The sequence below is a fragment of the Austrofundulus limnaeus genome, unplaced genomic scaffold, assembly GCF_001266775.1.
Source record: "Austrofundulus limnaeus strain Quisiro unplaced genomic scaffold, Austrofundulus_limnaeus-1.0 Scaffold29, whole genome shotgun sequence".
Taxonomy (NCBI): domain Eukaryota; kingdom Metazoa; phylum Chordata; class Actinopteri; order Cyprinodontiformes; family Rivulidae; genus Austrofundulus; species Austrofundulus limnaeus.
In genome coordinates this window covers 1,112,187-1,128,235 of record NW_013952431.1, presented here as the reverse complement: position 1 = coordinate 1,128,235, position 16,049 = coordinate 1,112,187, and the positions used below count along the sequence as shown (strand labels likewise).

General features: G+C 38.1%; 1 protein-coding gene across 1 annotated transcript in view; it reads left to right on the top strand.

Moving 5' to 3' along the window:
- Positions 1 to 16,049, top strand: part of sik2b (salt-inducible kinase 2b) — a gene marked incomplete at its 5' end in the record, with an annotated part of 38,527 nt that overhangs the window by 13,611 nt on the left and 8,867 nt on the right. The window contains 6 exon segments of the mRNA XM_014005251.1: positions 2,220 to 2,381; positions 9,038 to 9,162; positions 9,322 to 9,445; positions 13,354 to 13,580; positions 14,701 to 14,853; positions 15,276 to 15,434. Coding sequence (XP_013860705.1) covers positions 2,220 to 2,381; positions 9,038 to 9,162; positions 9,322 to 9,445; positions 13,354 to 13,580; positions 14,701 to 14,853; positions 15,276 to 15,434 — 950 coding nt within the window.

Genomic DNA, 16,049 nt, shown 5'->3' with positions numbered 1-16,049 from the left:
TCATAAATTTAAACGAGGAAGATAAGAAGCGGCGGCGGCACTGGGGTAAAGGGTGTGTGTGTGTGTGTGTGTGTGTGTGTGTGTGTGTGTGTGTGGTAGTTTTAACAGTAATGGTTTGTTCAAGTGCCACTGAATGAGACAATGCTTCTATTTGTTGTTCCAGGAATGAATTATTTTGTTGAAGCTAAGCATAAAATATTCTAGCAGTGTTTGTTTTATTTGTTTTATACCTGGAAACTTGTAAATTGTTAAGTTTAAAAACCAAAATTCTATAAAAGTTAAATTTTTTCCTCTTAAAAAGTAAATATTTGCTGATTAAAATAGTTTTCAGTTCTAATCCTTACAAAACTACGCTAGAGGTGTAACTAAAAATGGAAAACTATACATTCCAAACTGCAAATATGGTCAAAGTGTATATTGTCTTTTGAACATCATAGCATTTACTTCTGTTGTGGCAGAGATGAATTTTTAGAGTTTATCTGGCCYTAGGTTGAAGAATATACCTGTAACTTGATGCTCTTTAGCCACCTGGCAGCTACTTTTTCTGAGCCGAAGATTGTTTTCTGGTGTTTTGGRTGATGGAGACAGACCAACAGATGGGAGGGGTTTGATTCTAGAACAATTAAAGGCCTGCCCCTGCCATTTTCAGACCTCCTTGACACATTCCTCTCCCCAGTGTGTCTTTTGATTAGCAATGACGCTTGAAGGATGCCTTTGTCACTGAGGCGCCTCTTGTATGAAATTCACCAGCTACTATCTAATCATGGTCTCTGCCTGTCAGATGTGAACTAAGGATGAACCATTCTGTTGATTATTGAGGTATAGTGCAGGCAGCTTTAGTCATTTTTCCATCTAAAATGTGTCTCAACATACAGCTGACCCTTCGCTCAAACATAAACTGTAAAAGTGGTAAAAGGTTTATACAACACAAAGCATCAGGAAAAATGTTGCACTTCTTTTAATTTTTCACATTTCGTTGATTGCACACTGTCTCTGATGTTACAGCTTCATGAAATCATACATCCTAACAAAAGCTTGATGTCAAACTTTCAGTATTTTAACCTTGACTTTGCCTATCAGTGAAACAGCAGCCGTATGTTTTTAGTGCAAAACGTAGCAGCTACATCTGTACCAGGATGCAATAATTGTATAATTTTCAGATAATTACATTCTTCATGTAAGTATGTCTCTTTATCTGTGCCATGTGTTATTGCAGGTTTTGTTGTGGTTATTGTGCATTGTTGTTAGGTTTAAGCAGTGCGCTGTGTCCATGCCAGCTGGGAGGAAAGCCAGTGCAAAGTGTTCTCTCTTGTTTGCCACTAAGTGCGAATTAAAGAGTTAGCAAGCTATCTAGACAGAGAGGTGTGAAGATGAACCCTGAAGACAACAACAAACGCCACACTTTTCAAAGATCACGGGACAGCAGCAAAATATGCATCTTGTGAAATTCTCTGTTGATTAGGATTTGTACGGAGGGGAAAAAAAGGAGTAATAAATGTAAATTTAGTTGAGTTTAGGTGATGGAGAAGTGTAACTGATCTGGACACTTGGAAAAACAAAAGAGAAGAATTTGTGACCCTCTTAGGGACAAAACTGCGTTTAGTTTTATGTGTTTTTCTAATCAACTGCAGACTCTTTCTTCTCTGTTACAGATAGATAAAATGATTTCATTAATCATGGGACTATAAATAAAGGGTTATAGCTAGATCTGTATTTTGATTTGTCTAAATTATCTTGTTACCCTGTGTGTTGTAAAACTTGGTTTTATTATCCAACCAATCCACAACTTAGTAGCTTATCCAAATTTTACTCATGTGGACAATGTGCTGCAGCAAGACGATCCATTTACAGGAATCTTTTCTCTCCTCCTACTATGACAACACTGTGCGGTCTTTACCATTAGTCTCTGCCTACTCATCAACATAGCATAAAGGTTTCTGAAGATAAATTTCGTCTTGAACTGGATCTGTTTACAAATCATTCTGAAATGAAGAGCTGGTGACTCCAAGACCTACAGCGAAAGTAAATTATTTTTTCAACACAAATGATACATAGAGGAATAATGCAAATATTAGGAGCACAGATGTTCAGTGATGTCTTATACTGTGTCTGGAAGGTCTGATGAGCTTTAAGGTTATGTAATCTGCGTAAAATATCATCTGCATGTGGTTCTAACATGACACGTCACCTCTTTCCAATGCTTGTCTCTCTGGCTGCAGACTATCTGGCAAAGCACGGCCGTCTCAGCGAGCTGGAGGCCAGAAGGAAGTTCTGGCAGATCCTGTCTGCCGTCGAGTACTGTCACAACCGAAACATCGTTCACAGAGACCTGAAGGCAGAAAATTTGCTGTTAGATGGCCACATGAACATCAAGATTGCAGGTACTGCAAACACACAGAATGAATGTTTCAGAGGGAATTTGGATTTGTTGCATGGCATGATCTCATCCCTGATGCAGCTCAGAAATATCTGAACTTCCTGCCCCTGACATTTGTGCGGTGTTAAGAATTGATCCAGGGGTTGTTTGCAAGATAGCTGCTGGCTGAAAGAGGTTATGATCTTAAAATGTCACCAGGAGTTCAGAGGTTTGACCGACTGTTTTCAAAATGGAAAATCCGAGAAGCTTTAACATCCGAGCCCCTTTCAGCTTTAATTTGGAGAGGAAAACATTAAAGATGGAGTCTTAAAATAGAAATCGAATAAAAAGCAGGGATGTGATACTTGGCTGGACGCCTGCAGTACTAGAGTCAATTTTTTAAGTGAACAAGGAGCATTTGGAGCTATCTTGTGTGAATGCCCAGAAGTAGAGGGGAAGCCTCTTAAAAGTGAGAGAGATGAGTTTGGTCCTAATGGAGGAGGAAAAAGGGTGATAAAATGAATTGGCCACTTTAGGGAAAGAGATGTGGATAAAAATGTGAGGGAACATGCATACAAGGTGGCAGGGCAGCACCTGCTGAGACCAGTTRTTATCTCTACTGATAATGAAGTCCATCTGATGTGAGGGGATTTTAAAACGGCAGCTAAAAATACAGCTGTAAAAAATATCACATACTTTGAATACAAATGRACATCTAAAAAATGGGCTTTGTTTCAGAAGGATTTTACATAATATATTTTAAAAGTTTGAGTTTTGTCATTGTTTCTAAATGTCCAGATATGTAGAATTTCCACTGAGCCACCCAGTCCTTGTTTATACAAGTGTTCAGTAACTTTAAATCTTCCGAAAGCAAAAGCAGATTAGGAAGAGATGAACACAGCTTTAAAATTACTGATAAATTAGAAATGTGCGTTTTAGCCCGMTCCTTTCTGCAATCATCCTTTTACTGTTTCTCAGAAGGCTCCGAGATGATAACCTGAAGATGTTATTACCCCAGCAGTAATTTTCACAAACACGTCTGACTCACAGCTGATTTTCAGGACTGCAGATTAGATTTGATGCAGGAAAACAATGAACAGAACATTACCTGACTTGTGATTAGGGAAAATGTCTCTTAGCAGCAGAAAGGTACATTCTGTGCTGCTCGAAACCCAAAACATGCAATTACAAGTTTGGTAAATGGTACCTAAAGTTTAGATGAGTTTAAATGCCAGCTTGACTTTATCTATTGTATAAGACTATTCATATTTTTCTACTAATTTAGTTCCATTGATTTATCAATGACTCACTATGAAAGATTAAATTTATTCTACTACTGCCTTGTTGATTTGAATTTAAAGCTACTGAAAGTAATTACATTAATATTTGATCATTTGTTTGCTTATTTATTGTTTAAATTATAAACTCCTGTTGTGGTTGCATCCAMTAAAAAATATATGTATTTGCTGGAAAAAGTTACAAAAAAGCATGAAAGACGGAGGCATATGAATAAAAGACGCATTTGTCTTTGGAACCTTGTTGAGGTCAGGTTAGGGGTGTTTTAGTTAGCAGACAGATGGAAAGTAAAATGAGCCTTTTTCCAACTTGCAAAGAAAAACTGTAAGAGCAGATGGATTAGGATAAAATGGTTCAGAACTCACATTTAGTATACATTAACTTTACTGGACAAGAAAGTAATAAAATTCTTTTATTAATACAGCCAGCTGTTCTCCTGCTGTAAGTGCCCCAGGCTGCACATAAAGTGCTACAGCTAGCTGCTGCTTTTTGTCTTCATAATGTTCATACAGTTCAATGTAAAGGATCATGTAATGTAATTATTTTAAAAGTGCTGTTGATTGTTTTTTATATTTTATTGCTAATTAGTTTACAGACTTAACGAAAACTTGGAGCAAACTTGTCTTAATACATGATTGATTGATRGATGATGCCTTTATTGTCGTTGTATGGAGCACAAAGAAATTACATTTAAGAGCACCCATTACATTACAGCAACAAAACTATTAAGTAGCCTACGATAGGAGTGTTATTTTGTGCTCTATACTAATTTATTTATTTATTTATTTATTTATTTATTTATTTTGCCAATTCGTAATTGTTTTATGATTTTAAATGCCTTTCAATTTCAAGCACTTTGAATTTTTATGTAGTGTTGTAAATAGAAACAGTTCAATATAAAAAAACTGTTTTATCTGCATGTAACAATGCAGGTTATGTAATATGTTTAAGAATGGTTTTACTAGTTCATGCAATATAATTTTTTTTCAGTGAGCACACACTTAATTTTTGACTAACAAACAAACAAATATGTTTCTGAACATATTTTGCTCTTGGTCAAGTTCGTTAAGTTATGTTGCAGAACACCACAGTCCTCATCCATCCTTTTTTTYTGAACATGACTCTTGAGATGTCTGTTTTTGTGTGATAAATTACATAAACAACTGGTTAACCTTTTTTTGTATTTTATTATTTTCTTTGTTTCAACCTTTGCTTGAATTTTGTTTTTAAAACTACACAAAGTGTCAGTACTTCTGTTTTTCCCTGCAGTCCAGCCAGAGTCCCCCAGCTTTCTAAAGGCCACCTCTGGTCAGTCTGTATGAAGCTTAACTGGTGGTCAGTCAAGGAAAGGTCACACTCATGGCGGCTGCAGAGGAGAGTGCAACAGTAGCAGCAGGGAGTGCCCTTAATGTTTTCACTTCAAACAACCCTTTTTGGGTCGAGTTGACAGATTGAAGAGGATGGAAAGAGCGGAGGAGAAATAACAAAAACAAGAGGGAGTGGCGGGATTAGAAAAAGAGGCATTCTTATTGCTTGTTTCTTTTTCTTTCTTTTTTTCTTTTTTTTTGATGGTGGTGGTGGTAGTAGATTAGTTTCATCATTGGAAATAATAAAGATGTAATGATTATGTCTAAATTAATGTATTTTTAAATGTGTTCACATTTTAAAAAGGCGACGTCTTGTTAAATACTATTTGACTTTTTCTAAAAGTTGAAGCCATTCATATAGGAGTGCTGTTTGAAGTGAACCAAACCCTAAAGGTTTTTTATGCACTATTAAGTAATGTAGACACAACAAACATCCTCCTGCTCAGATTGGTAAAACAGATTTTAGTTTCTCTTTGTTGACACGTTCTGCAATGTTACAGACAAAAAACGTGTTTGTTGTGGTAACATTCTTAAAACGTCTCCAAGTAATTCATGATCAAGATTAAGTAAGCAAGTTTTATATTTTAAGGTTTTTTATGTTCGATAAGATGAACTCTGGTATTTTATTTATTTATTTATTTATTTATTTATTTATTTATTTATTTATTTATTTATTTATTTATTTATTTATTTATTTATTTATTTATTTATTTATTTAAACTTCAGAACATGTAAAACTATTAAAATTGCATACTTAATGCTGAAAGATTTTAGCTGAAAACTGCTGAAGCTGAAACGGTTAATACTGTCTGGTTTCAATTTGAACAGCTGACTTTGCCTGAAAGCAGGAAAAAAGAAAAGTGAAAAATCAGTAGCAAGAGCTGAGCAGAGCAAAAATGTGGCTAAAATAGCAGAAACAAGTTGGATTTAGCAGACAGGTGGTAAAAACGTGAAAAAAGCTCACATTAGCAGAACGAGAAAAGTACAAAAAAGTTTCAATTTGCAATAAAATAGTTTCAAACGTTTAAATGAGCTCAAAGTAGCTGAAAAAGCTGAAATTAGTGCAAAAAAAGCAGAAATAGCATATGTTTGTTGAATAAAGTAGTCAGAAGCTGAAATTACTGTAAAAAAGGTATGTAAGTATTAAAAAGCTAACATTATTAGCTGAAATCTGCTAAAAGACTTAAATCAGCATAAAAGAGAACAAAAAAGTTWAAAAAATAACAGAAGAATTGCAGAAAATAACTGAAATAGTAGGAAAAAAGCTAAAAATATTAAAACGAAGCAGTAAAGTTTTATGAACATTTTGAAATGTTTTAAGGAAGTTGAAGACAGTTTCGTTTATTTTCTATGAGACAATTTTTTGAATATTGTGACGAGAAAGATAAAGAGAAAATACTTTTTGCGGGATTGAAATGTTTTAAAGAAGAGGCCTACTGCTGTTAAAGTTGTGTTCAGTGTGTAATTCCAGCTGTAACCATAGAAATATGTCCTCTAAAAGCTGCAGGATTAACTCACTTGCACTGATTAGCCACAGACTGTGAAACATGTTTCCAGTGTAACACGTCTGATATTATGCTAATGCTGTTGTATGTGACACTCGTGTACCTCCTCCACCACCCCACCCTGTCCTGTAGAGCTGTGACTGCTGTTAGTAGCCTGCAGCGTGCCGGAGTGTTTGACGTCAACCAGTCTGCTCAGTATTCAGCTCCATGAAATGGGTCACAGCTTCTGACGATAAAACAGCTGCACTGCTTTCACTCGCCTGCATCTCAAAATTTTACCTTTGSGAAAACATCAGACGGTAAACAGAACTGTAACATAAACTCAATGTGACACACTCCTTCACCTCCTGCTTCACTTTCTCCTCACCTGCTGCAATAATTAAACGGTTTAACTGAATTCGCTCACATCTGCTGTCTGCTTTTAAATTTGCCCTTTCTTAATCTCTTAAGTCTGATTCCTGTGTGTATTTGGACAAGAACTTCCTGCATCTTTTCCAAGAAAGGAACAGATTGCAGTTCAGATTATTCATCATCGTCACCCACTTTCACATTTAGTTTGGTTTTTTTTCTCTTTTCATTTCATATTATTTGAAAACAAACAGTCAGAAGATTGGTAAAGGCATGCAGCAAAGACCTTTTTACATAAGTGGGTCGAAGGATTAGAGTGACAGAAGCACTGCATTTTTTTGACTATTGAACATAGAAAACAGAAAAGATGTAAACCGGTAGAATTTATGATCTTATTTGTCTAATCTTGTGTTCTTGACTGTTTTCCCTCAATCCTCCTCTTTTTGATGCAGAAACCAGTTCCAGTATATTTGTCCAAGTAAATGTCAACTTGCGTAAATGAATGAATTACCACAAACAACTTCAAAGCTTATCTAGCAGGGAGAAAAAAAGAATGCTTCAAAAAGACAATAGTGAGATGATTTACACATTTGAACTGATGTTTGATTAAAATAATATATGATGAGGTTTTCTTATTTTTTTCATGCCTTCTACTTGGTCTCTTTCATCTGTTTTGTTCTTTTTTTTCTCCTCACATTTGTGATGAAAATGGACAAAGATGAATTTGAATAGGAAATGAGATAAGAAACATTTCTTGTTCTGAAGTTATATCCTCCATGTGTATTTGAAGTTGGGTATAAATCATACCAATCATGTTTACAGAGGGGACAATGGAAAAGGGAAAGGAACAGCAGATACATCATAATACATCACTAATTCTGGTTTTTGAGAATTAAAAGTGTTGAAGCAGATAAAAACAGATATTTAAACTTAGAAATAAACTTAGAAAATAAAAATGGATATGCTATTTATAAGTAAAATGTGTTTTTACCACATTTAAACATTTCAAAACTCACACAAGCAAGACCTGAGCTTCATGTTTTTTGATGATTAAAGTTGTAAAATGTTTCACACTACATGATAATTTACTACGTTGTGTTATGTAGTCAGTTAGAATTTGATGGAGAATGTGTTGTTTGTTATTTAGGGTTTATTATAGGGTTTATTATAAAAGTTCATAATGAGGAAAAAACAATGAAAAGGAGTTTGTTAATCTGTGTCAGACTCTCACAGCTTTTTGTTTGTTTGAACCCACATCACCTCCTGTCCCATTATATAAGATAGATTTTTTTTCTGTAATTTGTTTTGTAAAGGGATTTTTTTATGTTTATGTAACTGTTTTAAATTATGAAAAGAGGGAGGGGGTGGAAACTAAAGTACAGCTGTCTGGTCCCATGACACCATCTCATTGATAATGGAATAACTAAGCACAGAGTCATTTGTTGTCGATTGTTGAAACAACCACGAATCTATAAAAATAGCTTGCAGTGCCCATTAAAAGATGAGGGGATTAAATATACGATGACACAAAGCAGGAAAAACAGATGCATCTTCTTATGTAAAATTGCATTTTCATTTTAAGACAAAAGAAAAAAACAGTCACAAGATAGAATGGGATTAGAATGACAAATTTGTAAAAGGGATCTGAAATAATAAGAAAAATGGGTTGCTTGAGTGATTTCAGGCAGTCGAGTTTGCTGTGCTTGGTTTTGGATTGTTTAACTGCACTGTTTGCTTGGATTTTAATAAAAGGCAGGCTTGACATTTTATGTGTATTTGTGCTAGTTCTGTGTCTTTCTTCTCAAAATGAAAATCAAAGTTTTAGTCATTCTGCAGACAGCCAATCAGAGCCCAGCGTTAATGACCTCATGTCAGTCTCCAGGGGAGGTTGCCTCATACAAAGACCCATTTCCTCAATGTGCAAAAATGTGGATTGCATACAGTATTACACAAAATCTCCATGTAAACACTCCTGATTACATATTTTACTACTTTTTTCTTGTCTTTTAAATACTTGAACATTTCAGTCACCACAGCCTTATAGTAGACGGCTCATCCTTCGTATGGCAAAGATTACCAGTGAACTGAGTTTTTGTATTATCATCTAATTTGGGTGTTGAAAATTATCTTCAACTTGCTCACCTCTGCTGTTTGACCATTTGTAGATTTTGGATTTGGAAACTTCTTCCAGCCTGGGGAGCCTCTGGCCACATGGTGTGGCAGCCCGCCTTACGCTGCCCCAGAGGTTTTTGAAGGACAGCAGTATGAGGGCCCGCAACTGGACATCTGGGTAAGATGACCCATTACATAAAAAGAAGACYCRACTGGTTCGTAGTTTATCAAAGTCACGATTCCATACAGGAAGGGGAAACTCCACTTCCTTTTGTGTGTTTTCTGATTGATTTCAGTGCTGTGATTTCTGTTCTCTGTGTGTGCGTCTTGTTTCTAGAGTATGGGGGTAGTGCTGTATGTGCTGGTGTGTGGTGCATTGCCCTTTGATGGGCCCACTCTTCCTGTGCTCCGACAGAGAGTCCTGGAAGGAAGGTTTCGCATCCCTTACTTCATGACTGAAGGTGAGAAGAGGCAGCCTCCTTGATCTTGGATTTGAAACACAAATTAAGATAAGGAAATCATTCCACAAACCACACCTTAGTACCAAATAATTATGTAAAAGCACACTRGTGTATGGTGCTCTTCTAGTATAATGTGTGTGTGTGAAGTAGAGTGATGCACAGACAAATGGATCATATTTTTTGTTTTGTTAATAACTGAATGTTTGCCGGTAGAGTGTTATGCAGCCACAGTCTGGAGGCCATTTTGTTAGTGAAATAATCCTGTGCTCATTTAAAGGGGATACAGTATGGAGAGCCTCGTCAGCGTCGGCTGTAATTTGTGTTTGAGCGTTGTGTTTGCATGCAGACTGCAGAGTGAGTCAGGTTGGCTGAAGGTCTCGAAGCAGCCCTGCTGTTAGCTGCTGTGCTTGCTCGTTAGCTGGAGATTAAGTCCAGGGCTGGAGCTGTTTATGTAACCTGGGGAAGAGCCAGTGAAGCCCTCCAGCATTCTGTCTGTCCCCCTCAGAAGACTTGTTTGAGTCACGGTTTTGACCTGTGAGACAGTTTCCTYTCCGCCTGTTTCTCTGTGTCTGATCTAAACGTCTGAAGCCTCCTTTTGGGGTGGGGTGAGAGTCAACCAGATTTGTTTATATTTTTATGTTGGGGATCATTAAGACATACAGGGAATGTAGGAGTGTAATATCAGCTCTTGAGCCAGACTGACACTCAGACCCGCCTTCCCACCCCCAGTCCAGCCTCTGTTCCTTGAACAAGGAGAACAGAGTGTGCTGATTTCTTCACCCAGAAGTCATCCATCCTATTTCTTTTCTCTGTGGTACGCAGCACAGCCTTGTACCATAGTGTAAACCCCCATTGGAACATCTGACAGGGTTCCCACGGGTCCTTGAAATCCTTGAAAGTTTGTGAATTTGAAAAAATATTTCAAGGCCCTGGAAAGTTTGTGAAAACAYCCAAAAATTACACTTGTCCTTGAAAGTCCTTGAATGTTTTTTGGGGATTGAAGTTCTCCATTCACARGACTGATTTTCATCATCTGTAAAAATAAATAAATAAATTAATTAATTAAATTAAAAACTTACATTTGTTGCGGTGGATAGCTCAGGATTACGGTAAACRGARGTGGCTTTCAACAAATAACATGAGCCATAGTCATAGTTTTACCCAATCAGAGCAGAGTAGGGCGGGTCCTTCTTTCTGAGCTCAGGTGAAACCACCACAGCTCCTCCTGTCCTCACCGAGCATCTGGACGTGTTCACATCCCCTCCTTCCAAACTGAGCCGCCCAACCTCCCAGGACATAATTACATGTCTGTGTATTGTGGACATGAATGTAGGGTAAACATTTAATCCACTTTCTTCTATGCCGTTCRGTTTTTATTGAKTTTACAWGATATTAAACCTGTTTATTGGTAACATTCTGTGGTAGCAGTAGGTAATTGCCGTCYCGCATGGTTCTTGAATTTGAGGAAATTGGTACTGGAAAGTCTTGAAAGGTCCTTGAATTTGATGTTYACCAAGGWGTGGGAACCCTGTGATTACTGCTCTTTACTCCAAGCATATTAACCACAGTCTCTTGTCTCTCCAGCTATTGCACATAACACAGGTGGTTTGAGCTTCCCACAATTCTGTCTTCTGCGTAAAGAATGTCCACAGTCTGAATATTTGATGATTGCTTTGTTTGGTTTTAAAATATAAAGCATTCTTTAAGCATCTGTATCTACTTTCTTCTCTTCAGCTTTTCACAACTCACTGCTGTTTATTAGAGAGCACATTGCAACTCTACACCACTGGAGCAACACAAGTGTTAAGTGGGATGGTTTTCTGGTTAAGTCATGGTGGTGTAACATTCTTACTAAGAACAGTGTGTCAGTCAATCAGCCTTCRGGTTACTACTACTATTTCCAGTGTTGACTTCTTTACGAAGAATAACTTTTTCYTTCTGGTTATGAGAAGTCTTACCTCACTTGAGACCATAAACACAACAAAAGAAGTAAATATTCTCTGGGTCAAACATGTATTGGTTTAAACTCTGTTTGAAACAGGATTTATCTTACCAGCAGCGCAAGCTAAGAGTCCACAGTATGAGGTAAAAGTACAGTTAGGTTTCAAACTGTTTATGCATGCTAAAAGGAGGGGGATAAAAAACATTGAACTACCAAGCACAACGTAGAGAAATGTGTTGCAAGCAGTTATCGGATCAGCAGGGTGAACTTAAAAATGTGTTGCGGAGAATTCATGTTGGCAGAGCTCSCTGTTATGAACTTATCAGGTCTTTGTTATTTTGTAATAGAAGAAAATGTCTGCRAGGAATGCACAATTTAATAATAATTTATTCTCACTGCAGTGTCCGTGTGCGCAATATCACTTTTTGAAAAGGATTGGAATAAATTGTAAATACAAACTGCCCAATTTCTTTGACAATCACAACCCCCCCCCCCCCCCCACTGCCCTAAATACCCACAACACATTTAGATGATAGTAGCTGAGAAGTACATGGAGAGTTGTGATGACAAAAGAATAAAAGAGGAGTGAAGAAAATGTGAGTTTATTGCAACTTATATGATCACCACAATATTTAAAGGGCCAATATTATGTGTTTCTCAGGCATACATTTAAATACTGTACCATAATAAAGTATCTATGTCACCTTTAGCTGTTATTAAAATTCTGTTTTTATATTTAAATAGAAAATAAACTTATCTTCTCATCACTTCCTCTTCTTAATTCCTTGAAATTGGCCTCTGTCTCTTTAAGAACTACCTTCCGCTTCTGTCCCATCCATTTCAGTGCCGGGGGGTTTTCGCTTGTGCCATGATGCAGTTTACTTGGCATCTGAAAATACATTTCCTCAAAGGTATTTTGAATCTGAAAAGAGCTTCACTGAGGGAGAAGTAGTGTTAAGAGCAGCAGACAGTTTAAGTTTCACTTTCACTCTTTTGCTTTGTTACTGCCGAGAGCCTGCAGGACTCATGGGCGGGGTGTGGGGGGTGGGGAGGTGTGCTCCATGATGAGGAAGCTTGGCTTAAAGACACGACCCAGGGGCGTTTCTGGTCCCTAAAGGCATTTCTGGTCCCCACCTGTCGTTTTGCTCCTCAGCATGGCTTCCTAAAAACGCTGCAGGATTTCTCAAACATGCATGAATGAGTCAAAGCAAGGCTTTGGGNTGAATGAGTCAAAGCAAGGCTTTGGGTATGTTTTTTATGAGAGTATAACATTATAACATGATATAAAACTCAAAAAGTTGATTTTACATGATATTTCCCCTTTAACAACATTGCAATTTCATGCTTTACTATAGTGCAGCTCTAATATTTGTTAGTGCAGGAAAACAAGGCACACAAAATGCATCTTGACTGTTTCGCCTCAATCTGATGGGATACTTCAAAACAGCTGATTCCTGGGTCATTTCTTCAAAGCCCACCTGTTTTGCTTTAAGACAATAACAGCAGAGTAAATGGGTGGGGATGCTGTGTGGCAGGCAGGAATGCAGTCCAGGCAGCAGGGGTTCAGCCAGGTCTAAGCGCCGCAGCCAGGGGAACTGTAATCCTGTTAAGAATCCAGCTGTGTCTGACGTCAAACTCATCAAGCCACTAACTAAAGGTGAGGAATTCTCATTAGGGAGCGAGGAAAGTAGAAAGGAGTTTATTTGTGCTGGTCAAATGTGATGGCAGGAGCAACTAAGAAAGGAATTTAGCAGATTTTCGCTTRTTAAAGTCTTATTTCTGCCCCACTTCATCTGTGCTGCTTTGATGAGGACACAATATTTTGTGGTTGAACTTTTTAATCATAACCTAATTTTTTTTCACATAAACCTCCTGTTTCTTTTTAAAAAGCAGTCATCTTAACTTACATAAGGTTATAAAAACCTTGTCATACTCTGCATGATTTGTTTTCTTCCGTTCCTTGCAGACTGTGAGCACCTGATCCGCAGGATGTTGGTACTGGACCCGTCCAAACGTTTGTCTTTGACCCAGATTAAGGAGCACAAGTGGATGGCTCTGGACGTTCCTGTGCAGAGGCCTGTTCTGTACCAAAAGTCGCTGTCTGCTGAGGGTGAGGCAGGTGTGGGAGAATACAGTGAACAGGTCCTTCGCCTCATGCACAGCCTCGGCATTGATCAGCACAAGACTATAGAGGTAAGGACCGACTGTCTGTGCATAGTATTAAAAAAATAGTTTGAAAATGTAAAATCAGTACATAAAATCTATAAATAAARAGACATATTTGAATAGTACCACTTCTTTTTAGAAAATGGTTTCAGTTATGAAGCATTTACTGGTAATTTTCAGTGTTAGTCTTCAGGAAGGCAGTTATAGTAAAAGCGAGAGAGCACATTTTAGGAAAGAAAATGAAGTCATACAGCCATGTCCATAAAGTATTTTAGTTGAGCTATTGTGACTTTTGCCTTTTGTGCGCCAATCAAAACYCGATTAAGCTGCAGATTTCCAACTGTTAAGTGTTTTTAACAAAAATAGTGCAGTAATCATTTAGCTGTTAGAGCCTTTTTGGAACATTTTGTTTTCACCTTCCCAAAAGCAGTTTGAGACAAAGTGTGCTTTGTTGATTCCCAAGTGCTGAAAAATTATTCCCAACTGTTTGTTGCGTCTTTCAGTATATAATGCAACAAAATGTCTAAGCAAGCTAAAAAAAGATCAGGCTTAAAAAAAAGTATGGTTGTCATCAACAGTTCAACTATTTGCTGATTTTTTTATTAAGGAAAGTCTTTTTAGTTTAGTAAGAAGCGCACTCTGGGAGGTAGGTGTCTGCTTGTCAGTCTGTAATCGGGACACCACACAAGAACAAAGAGACCAGACTCATCTAAAATAAGCCAGAATAATTTCAAAGAGCAATATCGTTTCAATATAGGAAGCAAAAAATAAAAACAAAACTGCTGAACTTTAAAGTCTCACAACTCAATGAAAGTAGTGTGATCTATAAATCAATTGARGTGTCATAATCCAACAACAGGAGTTGCAGAGGCCCTGCAGTGACCAAATATCTGGAACAGCCGACCTTTACACCTTCAGAGCTGCTCAGTTATTACAGGCATTATCAGTCAGTTGGCTGTGTCTTGTCTGTGTTTACATTTTTTGTGTTGCCTTGTGTTTTTGTTTTCACAAAAATATGTTGACTACGCTCTCCACGTTGTATTACCTCAGTCTCACTGCATCTTGAGCTGTTCCGATAAAGTCATCAGAATAAAAGAGGGTAAACTTCCAGTACAAACCCCACCACTTCTGTTCTGTCATCCTGCAGTCGCTCCAGAACAAAAGCTACAACCACTTTGCTGCTATATACTATCTGCTGGTGGAGCGTCTCAAGGCGCATCGCTGCAGCTTCCCTGTGGAACAGCGGCTCGACGCCCGCCAGCGACGGCCCAGCACCATCGCTGAACAGACGGTCATCAAGGTAACCGTCCAGGGCAACAAGGAGGGCTGTTGAATAATGTGTGCTGATTGCTATCTGTGCCCCACTGATCAAAGCTCCGCTATTCACACCTGCATCCTGAAACAAACAAATGGACAGAGACGGCCCAATCATTTATTTATCTGGATCTTCTGTGCTTTCTAGCAGTCTTTCACAGCCTGCCTTGATTTTAATGTTTTTCTCTCAGTTGCATTATTCATTATTCTCTCTTTCTTTGCCTGCTTCCTTTTCTCACCCCAACAGTGCAATTTGTTTTTTCATTTCCCTCACAAGCTTACGATTTTTTTCCCCTCTCTTTTGCCTTGGTATTATAAAGTCAAATTTACAGCAGATTTTATTCATATAATTGCATTATTATCGTGCACAGTGTTAACTCTGGCTGTCTCTTTTCTCCCACATCACAGTCGACCAGCGGTTCAGCCCAGGTGGGTTTGCTTCCGCAGGGCGTTCGTATGCTGCGCTCCCCTGCTGTTCCCCAAACCTCCTCCGACGCTTGCACTTTCCCACAGTCTGCATCCCTGCTTGAGCAGATTTTCATGGTGGAGGACATCAACACGCCCAAAGTAGGTCTAATGCATATAAACAGTTTTGAGCTTTGAAGACGAAAATGTGTTCTAGTGGCATGAATTGCAATTTCTAAACTGAACTTCTTCACAGATTGTCTTATACTGTGGTAGTATTACACAGTACTGAGATCAAGTAGTGGTTTTATTACAAAGATCTCTAGTTTGCTCACCTATGTGGTTCGACAGCTTCAGAACTTTCTCCTTTAGACCACATTTTAGCCAAAACATTTCTGGAAATTGTCGATGGGTTTTAGACATCTTTTAAACTCCAAAATGCTTAATGAGAGACAACGTTTTGTTGCTGGAAGTTCTCATTATTACAGTCATTATCAGCGTGTTTTGTGGTTTGCTTTGGTGGACCTGTGACTCAGAAATGCACATCTGTGTGTGTGTGTGTGCGTGCGTGCGTGCGTGCGTGTGTGTGTGCGTGCGCACGCGCACCAGACTCCTTTGAGGTTTGGAGCGTCAACCTGCCAGAGAGCAGCTGACTTGTCCTCTTATGTAAGCAGTCAGCCAGCACTCCCATCAGACAGGACAGCTGCCTGTCCTGCAAGGTTCCACACACACACACACACACACACACACACACACACACACACACACACACACACA